At 41.5% G+C, this 18520-nt stretch overlaps 1 protein-coding gene across 6 annotated transcripts in view; it reads right to left on the reverse strand.

Annotated features, from left to right (window-relative positions):
- hectd4 (HECT domain E3 ubiquitin protein ligase 4) overlaps positions 1-18520 on the reverse strand; it is a 39055-nt gene that overhangs the window by 13197 nt on the left and 7338 nt on the right. The window contains exons 5-57 of one of the 6 annotated variants that reach the window (XM_082556167.1): positions 18356-18464; positions 17132-17270; positions 16736-16906; positions 16444-16636; positions 16185-16346; positions 15695-15808; positions 15465-15605; positions 15146-15381; positions 14909-15051; positions 14731-14801; positions 14529-14634; positions 14320-14440; positions 14099-14227; positions 13625-13749; positions 13103-13256; positions 12901-13004; positions 12559-12757; positions 12312-12431; positions 12122-12226; positions 11852-12015; positions 11454-11699; positions 11028-11220; positions 10514-10618; positions 10283-10375; positions 10037-10205; positions 9194-9329; positions 8957-9101; positions 8675-8841; positions 8346-8492; positions 8070-8254; positions 7794-7947; positions 6553-6833; positions 6237-6423; positions 6057-6138; positions 5742-5944; positions 5449-5584; positions 5179-5361; positions 4883-5047; positions 4624-4793; positions 4278-4393; positions 4080-4183; positions 3826-3987; positions 3516-3664; positions 3298-3377; positions 2840-3003; positions 2487-2724; positions 2242-2378; positions 2029-2155; positions 1464-1601; positions 874-1010; positions 631-791; positions 367-548; positions 68-273 (exon numbers count right to left, since the gene is read on the reverse strand). In XM_082556167.1, coding sequence (XP_082412293.1) covers positions 68-273; positions 367-548; positions 631-791; positions 874-1010; positions 1464-1601; positions 2029-2155; positions 2242-2378; positions 2487-2724; positions 2840-3003; positions 3298-3377; positions 3516-3664; positions 3826-3987; positions 4080-4183; positions 4278-4393; positions 4624-4793; positions 4883-5047; positions 5179-5361; positions 5449-5584; positions 5742-5944; positions 6057-6138; positions 6237-6423; positions 6553-6833; positions 7794-7947; positions 8070-8254; positions 8346-8492; positions 8675-8841; positions 8957-9101; positions 9194-9329; positions 10037-10205; positions 10283-10375; positions 10514-10618; positions 11028-11220; positions 11454-11699; positions 11852-12015; positions 12122-12226; positions 12312-12431; positions 12559-12757; positions 12901-13004; positions 13103-13256; positions 13625-13749; positions 14099-14227; positions 14320-14440; positions 14529-14634; positions 14731-14801; positions 14909-15051; positions 15146-15381; positions 15465-15605; positions 15695-15808; positions 16185-16346; positions 16444-16636; positions 16736-16906; positions 17132-17270; positions 18356-18464 — 8054 coding nt within the window. Of the gene's footprint in view, positions 1-67; positions 274-366; positions 549-630; positions 792-873; positions 1011-1463; positions 1602-2028; positions 2156-2241; positions 2379-2486; positions 2725-2839; positions 3004-3297; positions 3378-3515; positions 3665-3825; positions 3988-4079; positions 4184-4277; positions 4394-4623; positions 4794-4882; positions 5048-5178; positions 5362-5448; positions 5585-5741; positions 5945-6056; positions 6139-6236; positions 6424-6552; positions 6834-7793; positions 7948-8069; positions 8255-8345; positions 8493-8674; positions 8842-8956; positions 9102-9193; positions 9330-10036; positions 10210-10282; positions 10376-10513; positions 10619-11027; positions 11221-11453; positions 11700-11851; positions 12016-12121; positions 12227-12311; positions 12432-12558; positions 12758-12900; positions 13005-13102; positions 13257-13624; positions 13750-14098; positions 14228-14319; positions 14441-14528; positions 14635-14730; positions 14802-14908; positions 15052-15145; positions 15382-15464; positions 15606-15694; positions 15809-16184; positions 16347-16437; positions 16637-16735; positions 16907-17131; positions 17271-18355; positions 18465-18520 lie in introns of those variants that run through there. The other 5 variants (XM_082556168.1, XM_082556166.1, XM_082556165.1 and 2 more) reach the window with 5 other exon arrangements.

Below are 18520 nucleotides of genomic sequence, written 5' to 3' on the forward strand. Positions count from 1 at the left end.
GTAACAGCTTGTAAACATGCACCCTGAGATACATGTATTAAATTAATAACAGATTGGCAGAACATACCTGTAGAAAGCAGCATATCTGCTTTGTAAGCTCAAGTAAGCTTTCTTCTCCTTGATGCAAGGCACGGGTGATGGCCACTGTCAACCACTCCCGGATTGGCTGAGCGTTGCCCTGGTAAAACAGGTCTGTGGGGGAGCAACTTTGGCCCTCAAGGTTGTGCAATACTGACTGAGCCAGCAGAACAGAACTTGAACTGATCGTGCCATCTGCAGGAAGAAAAAAATTGTCACATTTACCACTAATAGAATATGCACATGGTATTAAGGTGTTTCATTATAATATCGTATAGCCACACTCACCAGGGAGGGGTGGAGCCAGCAGCTGGTTAGATAGAAGCTGCAAGTGTTCCAAGGTGATGTCACGGATAGCAGGTATGTGGAAGAGACGAGTGAAGGTGTGCGGATTCTTGGGGGCAAAGATGTTGAGCAAGGCCATGCGACAGTATAATCTGGCCAGTGCACTCTCACAGCGAAGAAGTTCCCTAAAATAAAGCAGAGCTGCATGAATGATTCTGTGCAGCATGTAGACGTGTCATATTTATCCTCATTGGATTCACATGTTACCTGTGAATCTGAATGTTGCTACTGTCTAATGAGACCAAGCCATTAGCTGCAGTACGGCGAGATCCAGCAGGTGGGCGTTCCAGCATTTCAATTGGATACCAGTACCTGACAAGCACACCCTCACTACGCAGGTATGTCTCCACCTGTACCAGTTCATTCACCTTAACAAAGCAAACAGTTTGTTCATCAGCATCTTTGTTGTTAAGATAGAAAACGCTTATAATGGTAAATGAGTATACTTACAGAGTCCACATCCAGCACAACACCATGCAAACCAAAAGTTTTTAACATGCCCCTGATGGCAAATTTCGGCAGTGCTGTTCCCCCTGTTGTGCTGTTGGTATTGTTGCTGTCAGGACATCGGATGACCACAGTCAAGCCTGTGTTGAAACAGTACATCACCACGAGGATCATTTAAATGACATCACATCATATTACAGTGGTCCCTCACTATAATGCAGTTCACCTTTCCTGGCCTCGCTGTTTTGTGGATTTTTTTTGTGCAATTTTGCATGGTTTTTTTGTTTGTTTTTTTTAACAGCACATTGTGTTTGTGTCCTGATTGGCTGTAGACCACTGTCAATCAATCTCATGCCGTGTCTCCTGGGTACTTTGCAGACTTCACCTATCACGGGTTATTTTTAGAACGCAACTCCTGTGATAAACGAGGGACCACTGTATATACATTTGATTTTTTTTCCCCACTGGAAATTACAATAAGGTCATTCAAGCCTAGTGGCAGCAAGTGAAAAGTAACTATGTGCAATATTAGTACAGATGTCTAAAGACTTTGTTTTGTGTGCTTCATGAAATAATGTTATTTCCTTTCATACCTTTGCGGACTTTGTCGATAGTGAACTTGTTGGCCTCATCCTTGATATCCTCAATAGTTGGGAGGTAGAGATCTCGAGGAATGCCACCATTCTCTTCATACAGAAATTCCACTGTCTGCCTCGCAATGTCAACCATACCTGAAACCAGAAACAGCGTCTCAGCTCTACGTACAGGTAGACAGTCTGGTAAGTGATTAATTTTATAACTTCAGACATCTATTTAATGAAGGTTGATGACAAGAATCCCATCATCAAATCATGAAGCACATTAAAGCATGTAGTATTAAAACTGAGGTCTGATTTGATTTGATACTTAATTCCTTGGTCTATGAGTGAACCTAAATTATCAGCAATAAACCTTAAGGCGGTTAAATAAACATGTACAAAACGTTCTTCCTATTATGACATTATTTTGACTTTTAGACGCAATTAACGCTCCATTTAGTTTTCAAAAACATCTTAAGGGTCATAAAGTTAAAGCAGCACAGGTTAAGTGTTTATTGTCATGGAAAGCTGCAGTGGCACGCAAGATTTTTTTGGCCATGTTGTAATATAAGTTATTTACCCAGCTGCAGAGCTCCTTTGATTTGGTCCAGGCCCGATTTCCTCTCAGCCTCGTTACGGAACCGTCTACGAATTGTGGGGAACACTTTTGTCTCCCATGCCTTCACCAGAAGGGCATAGTGGTCCTCCTGAAGTCAAATCAAAATTCAGTCATGAAATACTTAAGCTTAAAACTTTTTCCAACACAATTTTGAGCATTGCAGACTTTTCTTACTCTTGGAACATCATCATCATCCTCATCATCACTCTCATCATCAGCAATAGGGGGAGGATGTGGGTCGGGTCCAGAGGTGACCAGATTCTCATAGCTCAGCTCCACCTTATAAAGGCAGGACTGGTCACTGTTGTACTCTGCAAAAGCCAAATATTCAAAGGTTACTAGGCTATGAGGCAAAAATACAAATCGACAAGGAAGAAAAAAAATTATTGAAAAGGAATGCGAGATGACAAGAGACATACGCTGCTGAGCAACTGCAACAGCTGCAATCCGACAAGGGGGTCCATGAGAACCAGAGTCCGAAGTAACACTAGCGCCTGCATCATTATCGCTGTCTGAGGCCATAGCAAAGGGCAGTGCTTCAAAATTTGCACTGATTTCTTCTGCAAGGTCTACACACAAGTCAGCAGCATTTCTGTGTGCTTGGCCTTCAGCAAATGCAAAAGGCCGGCTTCCAAAGTTGGCACGTATCTTTGAGTTCTGCAAAGGAATATAGAGAAAGTCAATATATAAATATATACATGCATATAAATAATCCAGTACATTTTCCTAGAGCAGTTCAAATATAAATGAGCCCTTTTTAGCAGAAACCCACCTTCTTTTGAATGTGTACCAGGGGCCACATTCCACCAGCTACATCGTCAAGAATGGGACTAAGCCGCTGACCACAATAGGTAAAATACACCCTGCCTTTAGGGGCCTGACCAGGTGGAGGTGGAGTGCCCTCAGAACGCTCCCATCCAATTCCAGCTACATCACCTGTGTTCATGCAGATGGAACATCCACATCTCAGTAATGGCTTGATGTGAACAGGTCATGACACATTTTAAAACATGCTAACATAGGAAACAGCTCAAGTTAGATTAAGTTAAGAAAGCAAGATATGCTTTTCAATCAGCTTTTTGAAAGAGCAGCCTGGTAAGCAACATTGCATGTAAAACGTTTATTTCAAATCCATAACAGACTGCCGTATGGATTTCCAAGCTGTGTAAATCAAACAAAAGAAATGATCGATTGAATATGGAAAGAAAGATATTTTGGCTACTGTCTCACCAGGAAGTAGAGCCACATCCAGCCTGACACTCTTCCATTGCAGCAGACTGGAGCCATTATAATGCACTGCCCTACCATTACTGACACACACAGACAGAGAGGAGACAAGCACACAGAGACAGCATGACAAAAAAAAGAGTAAAGCAGTCAGCAATCAAGTAAGAGAAACAGAGCAGAGGAAATCCAAAGGGAGTATCTTCGCTTTAATAGCTACATACTTATGGAACAAACATGTGCCAACAGGGTTGGTCCATGCTCCATCCCTTTTCTCTGCTTCAGGTGCAAAACCAAAAGACACAATTGGCCCACTGTCCTCCTCTGAGTCTCCATAGGAGACAATTTCTATCTCCCAGTAAAACGATGGTGCCTGCAAGGACAAAGATAGAAAAGTTTAAACTATGGACAGGCTCCAAGTAAATAATTATAAATAAATAAATTATAAGTGAATAATTATATTTCATACTAATCGTTGATATTTGTTCAAACAAACTAAAATACTGCAGGAGTGGATTCCTCTGATGTGCCCACCTGAACTGGTACGGGAGAGGTTGCGTAGATGAAAGTGCCTCTGGGAAGCCCTCCTCCAGCACTTGGATCAGCCAAGAAGGTGACAGAGGTCAGACGGGATGAAAACATGCAGGCACGGACTGGAGGGAAAACTCTGGATGGACACCAAGTAATCTCCTTTGGCTGTTAAGACAAGCAGATCAAAGGTGAAAAGACAGAAGGAGCCCAAAATAACCTCTATGTATTTATTTGTCTATGTATTTAGGAGCCCCTACCTGACGTCTGTCCGTCTGCAGTGGTGGAGGTGGTGGACGAGCACAGTCCCGATACAGCATTCTTACTCTCTCACATTGAGCTTCAACCATGCCAAGGCGCTCTCCTGCACAAGATGACAGAAATGTGTCAGACACACAGTTGCTAAACTGGTATGGTGCTGAGAAGTACCAGCTGATGACATATCTGTATATGCTCACCAGGGCTGCACTCCTGGGCAACCAGGTTGAGAACCTCAACAGCAGCCGGACACTGCTGAATGAACTCTTCACAGAAGGAGCTGTCCTCTAGAAGTTGGGCCATCACCAGACACGCCCTGACAAAAAACAAACAAAAACAACAACATCACATCATATCACATAATGATGCTCCAGTCTGAAGGGGTTTACATTTTAAATATAAGATAGTTTCCCCTTATAATGCAAGTATGAGACTCAGACTAAAAAGTTCAAAAGTTGATTCCAAATTCAAACCCCAAGATATTTTGACACAGACCTGACCAATCAGACAAAATGCACAAGGTTACCTGCATTACTATTTACTCACCTAGTTCTGATTTCAGCCAGCAAGCGCACTGCAGCCATTACCGGGCTGGAGCCATCTCCGGTAGCTGGTAAAGAAGTGTGAATAGAGAGACTGCCCTCCTGTGGCAGAAGCATAGACTGCACAGCTTGTACCACCTTCTCTGTGATTGATAGCTTATAGAGAGGAAGAGCCTGTTGTGGGGAGAGCCAAAAGTGACAATCAGATTGCCACTTTTGGCCTATAATAAGAACTATACATAACCTATTGTTGGAATTCTTACCTCAGATCTGGGAGTGCAGAGGCGTGATATTGGTACTGTCAGGATATCTGAAGCTTTGCAAGCTTTCCTATACTCGCAAGACGGAAACTTCACAGTAGCGATGCCCTCCTGCTCATTTATAGACATAACTATACCCACACTCCCCAGCACTCCTTTACCTACCACCTGCAGAGCAAAGGAAGCACGATAAAAAATGACAGTAGTTCATTTTTTCAGTGGTTTCAATGGATTGGATCACACCATCTTGATAAATATATGCAATAATAATGTGTGGTATCTTTGATATATGAACTAACCTGAACCTCAGAACCAATCTTGATAGTTTCTTTAAAGCCTCCAAGAGCACAGAGTGCAGCAACAGCCTGTCTGCCAATGGCCTGCAGTTTAGCCAGTTTTCTGCCACTGCTGCTGCCGTTCTCCAGAATACTCTCAGCATACTTGCCCAGCTGAGGGATAAACATTAGCGCCCGGGAGAGAACCTGCAAAACAGCCATGAGAAACACTATCAGCAAACAATATCAAGTATAATCATTGATATGGAGGTAAGAAACAGGATAATGCTTTACTTTCTCAGCAGTGCTTGTCCAGATCTGAGCAGTGTTGGACTCAGGAGCAGTGAGCAGACTATGAAGCAGGGCTATGACCTCTGCAGCCATGCTGTTGGCAACATGGCCACTGATAAATGGGCGTACCGGGTCTGACCTAATTAAGGCAGATTTTAAGAAGAAATGTTACAACCAAAGATCAGAATATGTATCTGCAACATACACCTACAACCTGGCAGTATCCACTTGCAAATATGACTGCAAATATTAAATGATTCATTTTGTATAAAATGTCTAAATCACAGAAACAGCACCTGGCCAACTCGGCATTCCTGTCTCTGCAAACAGCAGTCTGAGCAGTTTTCTTCTTGTCGCCAGCAGTAATGCCCCCAGCAGTCTCTTGGGCTAAAGTCTCCACAGGTGGACCAACGCTCACTATCAGACCAGACTGGGCCCACTTGTTGGCTTTCCTCAGGGCAGCAGATGCTTCTTCTGTAATCACCTCACAGCATCCACTCTAAATAACATTTAAAATAGGACAGAGATAAAGATGGCAGTTACAAAAAACAAAACAAAAAAAACAAAAAAACAGGCACTTTATGGTTCTGGTTTAGTTATTTTTAAGTTACCTTTGTCATGTCTCTGTCCATCTTTACAACTTTTTCCATGTTTGCTCCAGTGCCCAGTCGAAAGGGACGCCCCTCAGAGCTGCTACATTTTGGAAAGAGTGGAGAAACAGTAAAGTCAGAAACACCCAGAGTAAGCTTGCAAATGTAAACCCAAAACAAAGATATGAGGTGAAATCATACCTAAGGAGTGGTTGTAAAACCTCATGAGATGACTGGTCCTCTCTCTTGTGGATAAAAATCGAAAGCTTGCCATCAACTGCCTCTCCCTCCTCCCCAACATCATCAGACTTGAGAGCTCCTTTGGAACTGGCACGAGAGAGACTTGTGTCTGGCTCAGAGGAGCTGGGTGAGAGAAGAGTCTGACAGCCTGGCAAATAGAATATAGGAATAAGAAGGAGAAGACAATTTTATAACCATCCAGTATAGTTGCTTTACCATTTTTGCCTTTATTCAGATGGTGGACAGCATTTAGAGGTTCTAGGTAAGAGAGACAAACCTGGTACTACATAGTCTGCCAGCTTGGCTAGCAGCAAGGCAGCAATGCGCGAGGCTGGATCATTGGCATCTTGTTGCTCAGCATCTAGCGTGTTAATGGAGTAGCTCCACGAGGGCAGAGCCACATTACCGCAGTCCTCCACACTCATGAGCGGCAGGGCAGCACGACACAGCTGCAGGATGATAAGTACTAGCTTTGGTGAGGGCCTCTGGTCGAGCAGAAGAGACAAGAGCTTGGAGACACAAGCTGGCTGGCTCAGGATGGCTTTCCCTATGTGGCTCCTAAAACATAAACATACACTGTATGAATTGTCGGTGTTGCGATATACAAAAACAGGTGATAATTAATAACCAAAAAAAAGTGTTAGAAAAACAAAAACATGATAATACATAGCGCACAATCCAAGGCCAATATAGCTATAGAGTCAGTCTCAATACCAGTTTTTTATGCCTCTCCTCTCTTTCAGTAACTACTACATTTCAGCCTCAGATCATCTAAGGTAAGGTGACCATTATTACCAGCATTCATTTTTCTACTGTTGTAGCTACTTCTCTCACACACTTGGAGACTCACTTCGATAAACAAAACCACAAAGTGAACTGGAGTTTTTTTTCTCTCTGTCTCTCACATGCTCTTGTTTGGCTGTTATTACAGTATGCTGTAGAACTGCAAGAACTGCAGGGAGGCTGACTGTTGAGGACTTAATTCTTGGTATAGTTGCTGATTTGTTATTAACTCTTTCTGTGGCTTCTCAGCTTCTCTCTGCACCATGAGTTACCGCTAGCTGTTCCATTAGAGTGCACTACTCAATCATTGGCTTCGAGTCCCAGGTGTGTCTGGTATTGCAGCTGGCTTAATAAGTCACTGCAGATTGGTGCCCTAATATAGCAATGTGATATTTAGAGTTCTGTGTATATCAGTAATATTTATTCACTTTGCTTTTGTCCCTAAGAAAAAATAAATTACATTTTAATATCCTCAATATATATTATGAATTTTATTAGATTTTATTAGATTTATTACAGTCTTTATCTCATTTTATATCCCAGTTATAATCACCATGATCCAGCAGATGTCCATGCTAAAAATCTTGATCCACCAAAAGCTAAGATAAATAAACTTAAGTTTTTCAGTGTTTCTACACATCATGGTTTCTCATCATTTCTTTTAGCTACTACATTATGACAGTGCTACCATGAACACCCAAAACACACAGAAAAATTACATGAGATAAACTTTACCTGGAAAGATCATTGAGCAGACTGAGCACATCCTGTAACGCATCATTGCCGGCTGCCTGATTCCCACAGCATTCTGTGGCTCTTGCCAGGTGATTGGTCAGCAGGCTGGATACCTGTCTTGCCAGACCTGAATGAACTGCATCTGTAGATCCACCTTTGAAGAGTAAAAGCAAAGACTGTTAATCCATCATCACAATAATCATAATATTTCATCTTACAGCATGAAAAAAAAAGCCTTTTAGGAATTTGATCAAAGTATCTACAAACTTTTCATACCTTCCACCTTCTCCCACTCAATACATCGGTTGGCCAGCACCTGAAAGGCTGCCCAAGCCATGGTGGCCACCTTCTGTTTTTTGGTCTGCTTTTCATTTGAACTGCATTCCCTCTGCCCACTTAAGCTGCACAGGCTATCCATAAGCTGAACCAGCCCACTGCGAACGAGGCACTGCTCCTCACTCCTATGATAACACAAGTAAAAAATTAGGGTAAGCAATCAAGGCCTTGGTTGCAGGAATATTAAACGAGATAAGTTAAAATAGGTTTGCTTGCCTGGTGTAAGGGATTGTGCAAAGTAAGCCAATACTGTTGGCACAAGCAATTGGGTAGCGTGCACATAGTGACACTACAGACGTCATGGTCTCCCCAAAGGCCTCCTGCACCTGCTCTACCATTCCCCCACAGGTCAGCTCCTCAATCCTGCACAGATGGCACACAAACAAAAAGTTAAAAAAAAAAAACACAATTCCAAATGTTTGTTTATAGTTTAACCTGACAGCTCAAAATCATAACTACAAGAATATATATATTCTTATATTTCATCAGTGTGCATAATCAGAGTACACTCAAATTTACATTTGCTGTTCCTCCTCTAGTCTTACCTTGGTCCACCTTGCAGTACCATAGTGACAGGTCCTACTAGGTGGGTGACTCCACCAACTCTAACAGCAGCAGTGAGCAACTCCCTCATATGAACAAGCGCCTGCTTTCGTGTGCTGCCTCGCCGCCAACGTGTCTGCGCAGCAGACAGGAAACTACTGCTTGAGACCTACAGACAAAAGAGCTACAAATTACCTTAATGCAAATCAGAATTCCATCCATTTATTTGAATGCATCTATGCCAAACAATAAATTTAAAGCACTGGCAAGAGTGAAAAACCTACAGCCTGATCAGGTGTAGTTCCAATAAAGGCAAAGAGTTGTCCCAGCAGCACACTGTATGTTGGCTTGTCTCGGCTGTCCTCTATGGCCAAAGACTGCAGCAGGGTAAATGAGCTGCTGCGATGACTAGTAGGGTGGTGTCGCCTTCTGAAGATAAAAAGGTTTGCAAATACAGTCAAACACTCTTTATTCCTATAAGTTACTTGCATTCCTTTTATCTAATACAGACAGAAGAATACCTTTGTGGCGCATGTGTAAACTCCAAGTCTTGGTTAGCAATCATCTCCAAGTCAGAAGGTGCAGACATGCTACGCAAGAAGACTGGCTGCTTCACCATGGGGATCACCGTCTTGGCATCAGACACAGACTGAGAGGCTGAGAAAAAACAGAAGAAGAACTGGGTGAAAATCAAACTTTAACAGTTACTGACATCTAATTACACAGAAACACAGATACCTATAAAAACTTTGCTTTTTTTTTCTCCAATGGAGAAACATCCCAAGTCTGAGTTACATAACAGTAGCCATATGCTTAAATCTTAATATTTCAGGAGCGTAGATGATTTTAATCACAGGTCTAAAACATCTATTTAAAGCCGTGGTTTCCAAATAGTGGTCAGTGAGTTGCATAACCATATGTTATTACTGCATTATACTTCACAAACACTTCTGGGTGACTTATTAAATTTCAGGTGCAGTACTTTGAATGTACTTGTTTTCAAAGGATAATAAAAAGCCATCACACACTGGGTATGAACCAGCGGCAGCAAGACAGTTGGTTAGATTGTATGAAAAGCTTTGAAAAGGTAATACATGTAAGGCATATGCTAGTGCAGTCAACACTCATGCAAAAAAAAAAAATAAAATCTGATAAGATGCTTGACTCAAATAGCCTGAACGTGTCTTTGTCTGACAGTATAATCAAAAGTTATGCTCTCGTTGATGTGCCTTGGGCACAACAAAAATTTGAAAACCACGAGTTCAAAGAAAGAAATCTTTAATTTCAGTCCTGCTAACCAGCAACGCATCACTTGGAAACAACACCTGTAACAAAAGATGGCAGACAAACAGATACGCATTTACCTGGGCCTGGTGTGCCAGCAGGTGTGCTGGTTAGACTTCTGCAATGTGGAGCGATGGTGACATGGAGCAGTAGCTCAGTGCGGTTCATTAGACTTTTCACCAGAGTTTTAGTTTTAGCAAGAGGGCTGCTACTTCTGATGTGTTTACTGTTCACCTCCTGAAAGAACTTCTCCCTGTTATTGCAAATAAATACTGTTAGAAAACGAACTGACCTGTAAAAGTGTAAATGAGCTACATAATTAATACTTGCCTCAAAGCAAGGACAACATTTTCCAAATCACTAAAATCAAGTGGGACCTCCTTCAGTGAGCAGAGTAATTCCAATTCCTTCATTTTGTTCTGGTGATGTTAAAAAAAAGAAAAAAAAGAAAAAAAACGAGAGACATAAAACCAAAAAGACACAAAAAGAACAGACTTAAATAACTGAGATCTTATCATTGGTTGATTACAGAAATTAGTGTATCTGTGGCAGTCTACCTCAAAGAAGTGGTAGTCGTGAAAAAATGGCGTGTTGTTCTCCAGTTTTCCTTGTTGGGCCTCCTCTACCTCATTCTGCCATTTCTGTTCCAATTCTGCTACACTCTGAAAGCAACACAGGAAATGATTAGACACAGTATTAGTCTTCCACTCTTTTTTGTCTTAAGGTCTGTCTGTTTATTTATTTATAGGTACTCTTTCTTTTTAGAAAGATTAGATATTCTTATTTCTTTTTTGTAGGTACTCTTTAACATTAACTTTATTTGAACTTAAACGATTGATTGATTGATTGATTGATTGACTGATTGATAATACTTTATTCATCCCGAGGAAAATTGGCTTAATAAATTAACCCAATAAATTAAACTGCTCAAATAAAGAATTCTAATCTTAACCTCTTATTTAATAGCATGAACAAAAACTGAAAATACAACAATATCTTTCACTTGTTGCAAGCATAATTAATCGATAAAATACTGTTTTCAAAAAACCTTGATGGTCAGCATAAACTTACCTGCAGCTGCCGCTCCATAGCATTAATCTTCTTAAAGGTCTCAGCCATGATCTTACAGAGCAGGTCATATTCCTCTGTGTGATCCTCGCGGTATTGGTAGTTGACGAGTGACTGAAGCGCATCCACCAGGCTCAAATGTTTGATCACGCAAGATACTATTACCTCTTCCATAACATCTGGTCTTATCACCTCCCTTACAAAAAACAAAGAACAAGCTAAAAATTATTGTGAAGTGAATTAACATGAACAAAAACCTTGATATTAATATCAACTCTGTTGTGACTCTTGACTTTCCTTCAGAATATATAAAAACCAGAAGCCCTAAATTAGTGGGGTGTTTGTCTCAACCATTTAGGGAGAGTGACAAATCCATGTACAGTATATAGATGCCATACTCTGTCAAGACTGAAAGAATTAATTTCTTACTTTATGCTTGGGCGGAATTGTGGTCGAGCCCTTCCGGACACTTCTCGAAGCCTAGACATGATGCCCGGAGGAAGGCGAATTCGGGGCAAGTCAAAGTAGGTCCCTGGCATAAGGCCTGGAGGTGGGATGAGCACGTCAGCTGGGTAAGTGAACTCCCGATCCTCCTCAATAGTGAGTGGCAGAGGTGAAGGACTGGGCGTGAGGGCTGGAGAGATGGCACCATTTGCTTCCACCTGCCACTGACACCTAAAGGGAAATTTCTTTTTACTCATTTTAGGCTGCTAGCAGCTCAGCTTTGACTCAACTAGATACCGAAGAAGAATATGTAGTAATCCTTACATGTAGGACATCACATTTAGTTACTATTAATGGGACACATTTTATTTTAGCTCCGTTACCTTTGCAGCAGCTTTGAGCAGAGCAAATCATGGCAGGCCTCCTCCTCTTTTGTCACCTCTGGCCCATTATACAGAATGCGGAGCATTGAGCAGGCCAGCACTGACAGCCCCAGCGCAAGGTCTGCCAGAAAGGGGAGACCTCCAGAGACATCTTCTGATGACTCCTGTAAAAACAAAAAAAGATATACAGGATCTTCAGACTACTTCAAAAAGTAAAAATAAATAAATAAATTATATAGAGAGAGATGTTGACGACATTTGAATTGTTACCTGAGCTCTGACAGTGCAGGAGAACCCCCACATGGCTTTATCAGGGGTATTATGTTCACGTCCACTTCTCATCTCAAAAGAAAATGTCACTGTGTCTCCTTCAACCTAAAGCAGAACACAGAGCAAAATGTAGCTCTTCAAACTATCTATGAACATCTATCAATGAATAATTCATACTTGCTTTTATTACCTTCACAAGGTCTTTGGGCCATCCTGTTCCCAGGACACTGCGACTGCCATAACCCAGAGTGTTTCCTCCATACTCTGCTACTTTACGACTATTGGTGTTGGGACCGGCATAGATAACCAACTATAATAATAGAGAATGTATTTGTTTAAAAAAAATCCACAATACCATTCTTCAGAAACTGAACAAAAAGATGTCTAAAGGTGAAGTATGATTGTGTCTCCAGCTCGTACACAGGAAGAGTCATTACCTTGTCATAATCATACTGTGATGAGCAGCGAGAATCAAAGCGAAGGTACAGGCACCGGGCTCCTGGGATGTGTACGGTCTCCTTGAATTTGTAATTGTCCCTTACAGGATGCACAGTCTCTACTGTTTTCCCAGCAGCCCATGGAGCAGGGATCTTCAGTCCTGTCAGGAAGCCAGGCTCTTCACGTTCATCAAGAATTCTATGATACAAATAAGTTAGTCATTTTAAAAATTGAGCTTAAGACACAGCCGGTGCCATGAAGAAAATCACCTCTTCAAAATATTTATTATGCAGAATAACACTCCCTGGCTTAATTCTTATGGTGAAATCTAGAAAACTCACTTGTCATCAGCAGTGCATGTCTTTGCTCCCTGGCCCAGAGAGCCACCAGCAGGCAGAGACTCTTCAGTAAAAAGCGGAGACTGAGTCTTTAGTAACAAGGCAGTCTGAAAAACAGAGTGGAAAAAAGCAACTTAATAACAGCTGCTTTTTCTACTCAAGGAAATATACAAGAACCATCTCCTCCTTGACTGACAAAACTGACCTGGCTGGTATAGAGCACCAACTGCACCAACTGAGGCATGAGGGCATCAGCGAGGGTGAGGGTTTGCAGGTTTGGGTGCATCAGAGAGGTGAGCAACACCGGCAGCAGGTGCCCAAGCATAGTGGCCTTGGTAATCTGTTCCAAGCCTTTCAACCTTAACAAAATGAAGATAAAAAACAAGTGAAAATTTTAGTTTTGCTGTTAGCAGAAAAAAAAAAACAAGATGAGAAGAGGAAAGTCTGGCACAGTGATTCTAAGAACCTGCTTTAATAAATACCACCTCCCTCACTGTTCCATTTTGTTTTAACAAGATCAGCATTAATCAGGTTCAGTTAAATCTTCTTTCATGGTGATATAGTACACAAGACCCAACAAAGCGAATTTCATGTCTAGTTTAATTTCTGACAGGTACATTCTGGTCTTACAGTGATACAAACTGGCTTCAAATGTCTTCGTGCAATGTTCCAACATAAGTGGTAAAAAGATTTTAAAAGAATCAAGCAAACGTATTTAAAAGTTCACCTGGTTTCTCTGTCAGCTATGTCGCTGTTAATCAGAGCAGTGGTGACCTGCTGTAGGGTTTCCAATACTTCATCACATCCCACCAGGATTTTGGTTGCTAAGGACAGGATGCTGCTTTGCAGCTCCTGAGGATGACACAGAGTAGGCCCACACTTACGTAACACTGCTTCCAAGATTTTCAGTAATTACATTCACTCAATATGTAACTATTAATACATACTCCATGCCAACAGATTAAAAACAAACTCTAGATTGTTCTGTTTCATTGCTGTCATCAGTAACCTTGAGTATGAACACACCGTTTTTCAACAAATAATAAATGACATCACAAAAAACTGCACTGCGCACAAACTCTTCAGCATTACCCTTAAAGAACTTCAAAAGCCATTGCTTCATTTGGTGTGTTGGTCTCTCATTGACACACACACAGACTCCACTTTCAAAAAGGTAGGGGTATTTAAAGGGGATGTTTACCTGTACCTTCATTGTTTCCCCTTGTAGGGAATTGTCACTGTCATCACTATCATCCGGACGGATAAGAATGGTATTACTGAGGAGGTGGTTCTGAACAGCCATGAGGTAGCGCAGACTAGGTGAGACCACCTAGAGAGAAGGGAAACCATCTTAAATTGTATGAATGCAATCTTCCAGTCTGGATTGATAGCATTTAAATGCTGCTGAATTGATATTCATACTGGCACAGTGGAGAGCAGTTTCTGGAAGTCATCTCGGGCGACAGTCTGACATTTGGTGATGAGGAGGCAGGATTCTCGGACTACAGTCTTGAGGATACAATGCAGCAGCTCATCATTCAATCTGTAAAAGAAGACAGATTTCCACAACTTTAAACAAACACAGATCTAAAGAGAAAAGATAGTATTGTTGCCACAAGGCTGCCACTTGCCTGTAGTGGTCATCCTCTTCACTTCCAAATCTATTCTTCTGCAACTGTTCTGCCAAATTTGTAAGGATGACATCCCGAAGTTGAGACAATCCACGGTTTCTTTCACCTGAATATTAAAGGTAAAAAACATACACCATGTGAGAAATAATGAGAATAAAATACAGGAGGTGTCACTTAAATTAAAGCCTGAGCTGCCAATCACCTTCGGTTAGAACCAGTTTCAGTAGTTTGTTGAGTTCAGCCTCCCCCTGATACAAAATATTGAGGCCTGAGCTACAGAGAAGAGGTAAAAAAAAAAAAAAAAAAAAAAAGGTTCATTAAAATGAAATCATGATCACAAATCCAACCATTACTTCTGTCTTTGAGTAATTGTAACTTACCTAATAGCCAAGCAGACTTCTCTCTGAATTTCTGCTCCTATCTGGTCCACTGGAGCCATGAGCAGCTGCCACAGTAGGAGTCCTGCACGGCGCACACTCTCCCTATTCTGCTCTGACTGAGGATTGAAAAACCTAAACACTACCTGTAAATGGTAGAAAATATACACAACAACGTTAGAATCACACAGAAAATGCTAAAGGTTTTTTTGGCAAAATTCAGCTGCACCCAAAAATCACCTGAAACACAACTAAGATACAGTGGATGATGCAGGTGTCACCATTGACCATGGCCTTTTCCATAATGTCACAGATGCTGCTGAAGTGACGGGCCTCAATGGGGTGTTGTTTTCCCAGTAAGGCCCCCAAGGGCAAACTGTTGCTGCTGGCTGCCAGCAAGTTGAGCTGGTGGATACACATAGCACCTACATGATGAAGCAGCTGGTTGATCACCTCGCCAGTGGCCACAGTCTCCTCTGTTAAAGGACAAATTATGCAGATCTGTCACTTTTATGATTTAATCTTATAAAACAAGCCACTTGTTGTTTACATCACCTACCTTTGGGTTCTTTGATGACGTGGCTGACACCGAGTCTATGGCACACATGATGAAAGGCTTGGTTCCCGGGGTTGCACCACTGATCTATGTAATCACTGGAGCAGGTCCAGATCAAGTTGTTCAGTGCATCATAACACGCTCCTTCAAAGAATGCAGAAGTAAAAGTTATGTAGTGCGTGACTATTTGCCGCACGTAAGTAGAAGTAAAATGTGACAAGTTTTCAGCTCACCCAGCCCTGCCACCTGGGCTCCCCTGCCTAAAGAACTGCCAGGAGCATCAATGAGGTCTGCGCGACTGCTGAACTGACCATCAGCCAGGTTAAAGACCAGACTGGAGGCCAAAACTGAACGAAAAACATAAGAGCAATAGTTAATAAACTCATGACTTAAATTATGATACAAAGCAGTGGGGGGTGGGGCATTCCCAAAATTCTCATTAACCATTAACATTAACTCATTAACCCATCAAGATGTTACTATTTTAAATGCTGTGTATTCACCAGCAATTAGCCACTGTCATAAATGATGCTTAATACTTATTTGGAACATCAGATTTAATCAGATTTATACAGAATATCTACAGGCAGCTAGTAAGCTTAGTGTCAGACTTTCTAAAATTAAAAATAAAATAAATAAAAAGTAACCAAAAAACAAGTGACAAAAAACTCAACATAATCAGGATTTAGCAGTGAGCCTGTGCATGTGTTTGCATGCGCTTACTTTTAAGTGAGGAGAGGCTGCTGGTACCTCCAAACAAGGAGCGTGTGGCAGAGCTCCCAGATACACCAGGAGGTGAAACCAGCATTACCAGATAGGTGCCACAAACATACATCGGGGTCCTTCTCAGAGTCTTTAGAGGGAGTCCACAGCTAGTATTGACCGCTACAAAAGGATTCAACAAAATATTTTAAAAACCACATCATCCAAATGAATCACAGCATGTATGAACTTTGGATATTTATAGTTTCTCTACCATTACCAGACTGCTCCTCTTTGACAGTGTTGGTGATTGCAGAGCCTGTGAGAGCAGCCAATGTGGCAGAATGGGAGGCCCGGAAGCGTGACATTCGACTTAAGAGAAGTTCATTCAAGCACTTGGAGGACTCGCCTTCTTTGCGAGTAAGGATAACCCTCTCCTGCAAGATGTCTGCAACACACAACCCTGTCTGTGTCTGCACCATGTATAGGAGAGAGAAGACATCAAAGATTTAATGAAGACACAGACAAAATAAATACTGCTGAGACTATATTGCAGGGCACGAGATACTCACCGACAAGTGAAAGACATCCATGAAGACAGAGTGGCCTTTCTGTGTTTTCTCATTGAGGCTGGCTGGGGACCACACCCAGTACAGATAGGTTCCGTCTGAGCAGAGGTGCAGTGTGGTCATGCTGCTGCCCACGGGGAAGTGATGGGCTGGCATGGGCACAATCTGGCACACCTGAAGAGAAAAGAGTGAAAATTAGCCTTAGGTATTAGTTATACTTGAATTTTGAGATACCAAATTAAACAGTACCCCTCTGTGTCCTTTGTACCTGCGATGAATAAAGAAAAACATTCTCCCACTAAGAACTTCATGATCTGTTGAGATTATACATCCCATCTACAGAATTTACAGAATAAGTCCACATACATCTTAAAATAGAGTAATGAAAGTAGACAGTACCTGGAGGGTGAATGGATCAATGACCTGGCACAGCTGATGTGGCTTGGCATCAAAGGATGAGGGACGGTGGAGGAGGCGGCCGCTGCTGAACACCACCCAGCCGGGCTCCAACTCTTCATTTCGACAATACACAAATCCCCTATACAAACACATAGCACTGATTCCTTTGGTCTGCATTTGGAGTTTATTCCAAGTCATACTAAAGATGCTCAGGCAGCTCACTAAAACATTTTGTTGGTTTATTGTTTAATTTGTCACTCAACTGTGAGTTTTTGGTCAAATCCTGTAGCTACCACAAATTAAATCAAACCTTACAATCAATAAGAATCCAGAAATGTACGGTATGTGTTGATCGTATAAAAACTGACAGTGTGCCTTCCTTCTTTTTACGCAGTCACTTTGCTTTGTTGACCTTAATGAGAGTAGACTTTGACAAGTTATTGACAGCATATTGTCTAACTGTTGGGAAGCTACTTGTCATACTGAGTGTTGCTGTGAATAGCCACAGTAAGAAGAGAAAATGTGAGACGAGCAGCATGGGTTGATCAGCGTCAGTACAAATTCCCATCAGGACACAAGCAGCTTACTGCAACTCTGTCTCTTTTTGCAAGGCGGCACTCAAAGCATCTGTCTTTAACTCTAATTTAAATCAAATTCTCAAATGGGAATTTTAGCTTTTTAAGGTAATATTTCTGAGACCGATTAAAAAAAACCCCAAAAACAAATAACAAAAACCCCCAAAGATACTTAAAGCATGCAGTTAGCAATACCCTGGCCTGATGCGTGCTACTTCTTTCATACAAGCTGCTTTGCAAACAATAGCTAGAATTACAACCATTTACGTTGCAGTTGAAATCCAAATATCTGTTTTGTAAGGTCACAGTGTGCTTTGCCCTTCAGAAGCTGGCTGACCAATAATGCATGTATACCCTCATAATGTCTCTGGACAAATTCTGGGCTCTAAAAAACATTATTTGAGGATCTAGTTTTCAGCAAAGTATGCAATTCGTTACAATATCATTAAATTAAATAAACCAAATAAATCAGTAACATGAGAGAATATAACTATATACAATAGGAAATGTTTTTTAAATGTCTAGGAAATAATGCCTTTCAGTGCACAAGTATTTTTTGTGATTTTTTTTTTTTGCTTCATTCTTTCTTCCCTCTGTTCTCTGAATGCTGAAGAGAGAGGAATGGAGGCTAGAGGTAGTGTCACATTACCTCAATGTCCCATGTAAACCAGAGCCAAGCTTGCTGAGTCCTCTCCCAGAGGAGTTAGTGGTATATAGATATAGCCCATCTGTGGCTAGACAGCGTCCCAGGTCAGTATCTGCAAAACACAGGCACCAATGGAATTCAGTAGGAGGTAAATGAAAGAAACATCAA

This window comes from Aulonocara stuartgranti (assembly GCF_965226115.1).
Source record: "Aulonocara stuartgranti genome assembly, chromosome: 12".
NCBI lineage: Eukaryota > Metazoa > Chordata > Actinopteri > Cichliformes > Cichlidae > Aulonocara > Aulonocara stuartgranti.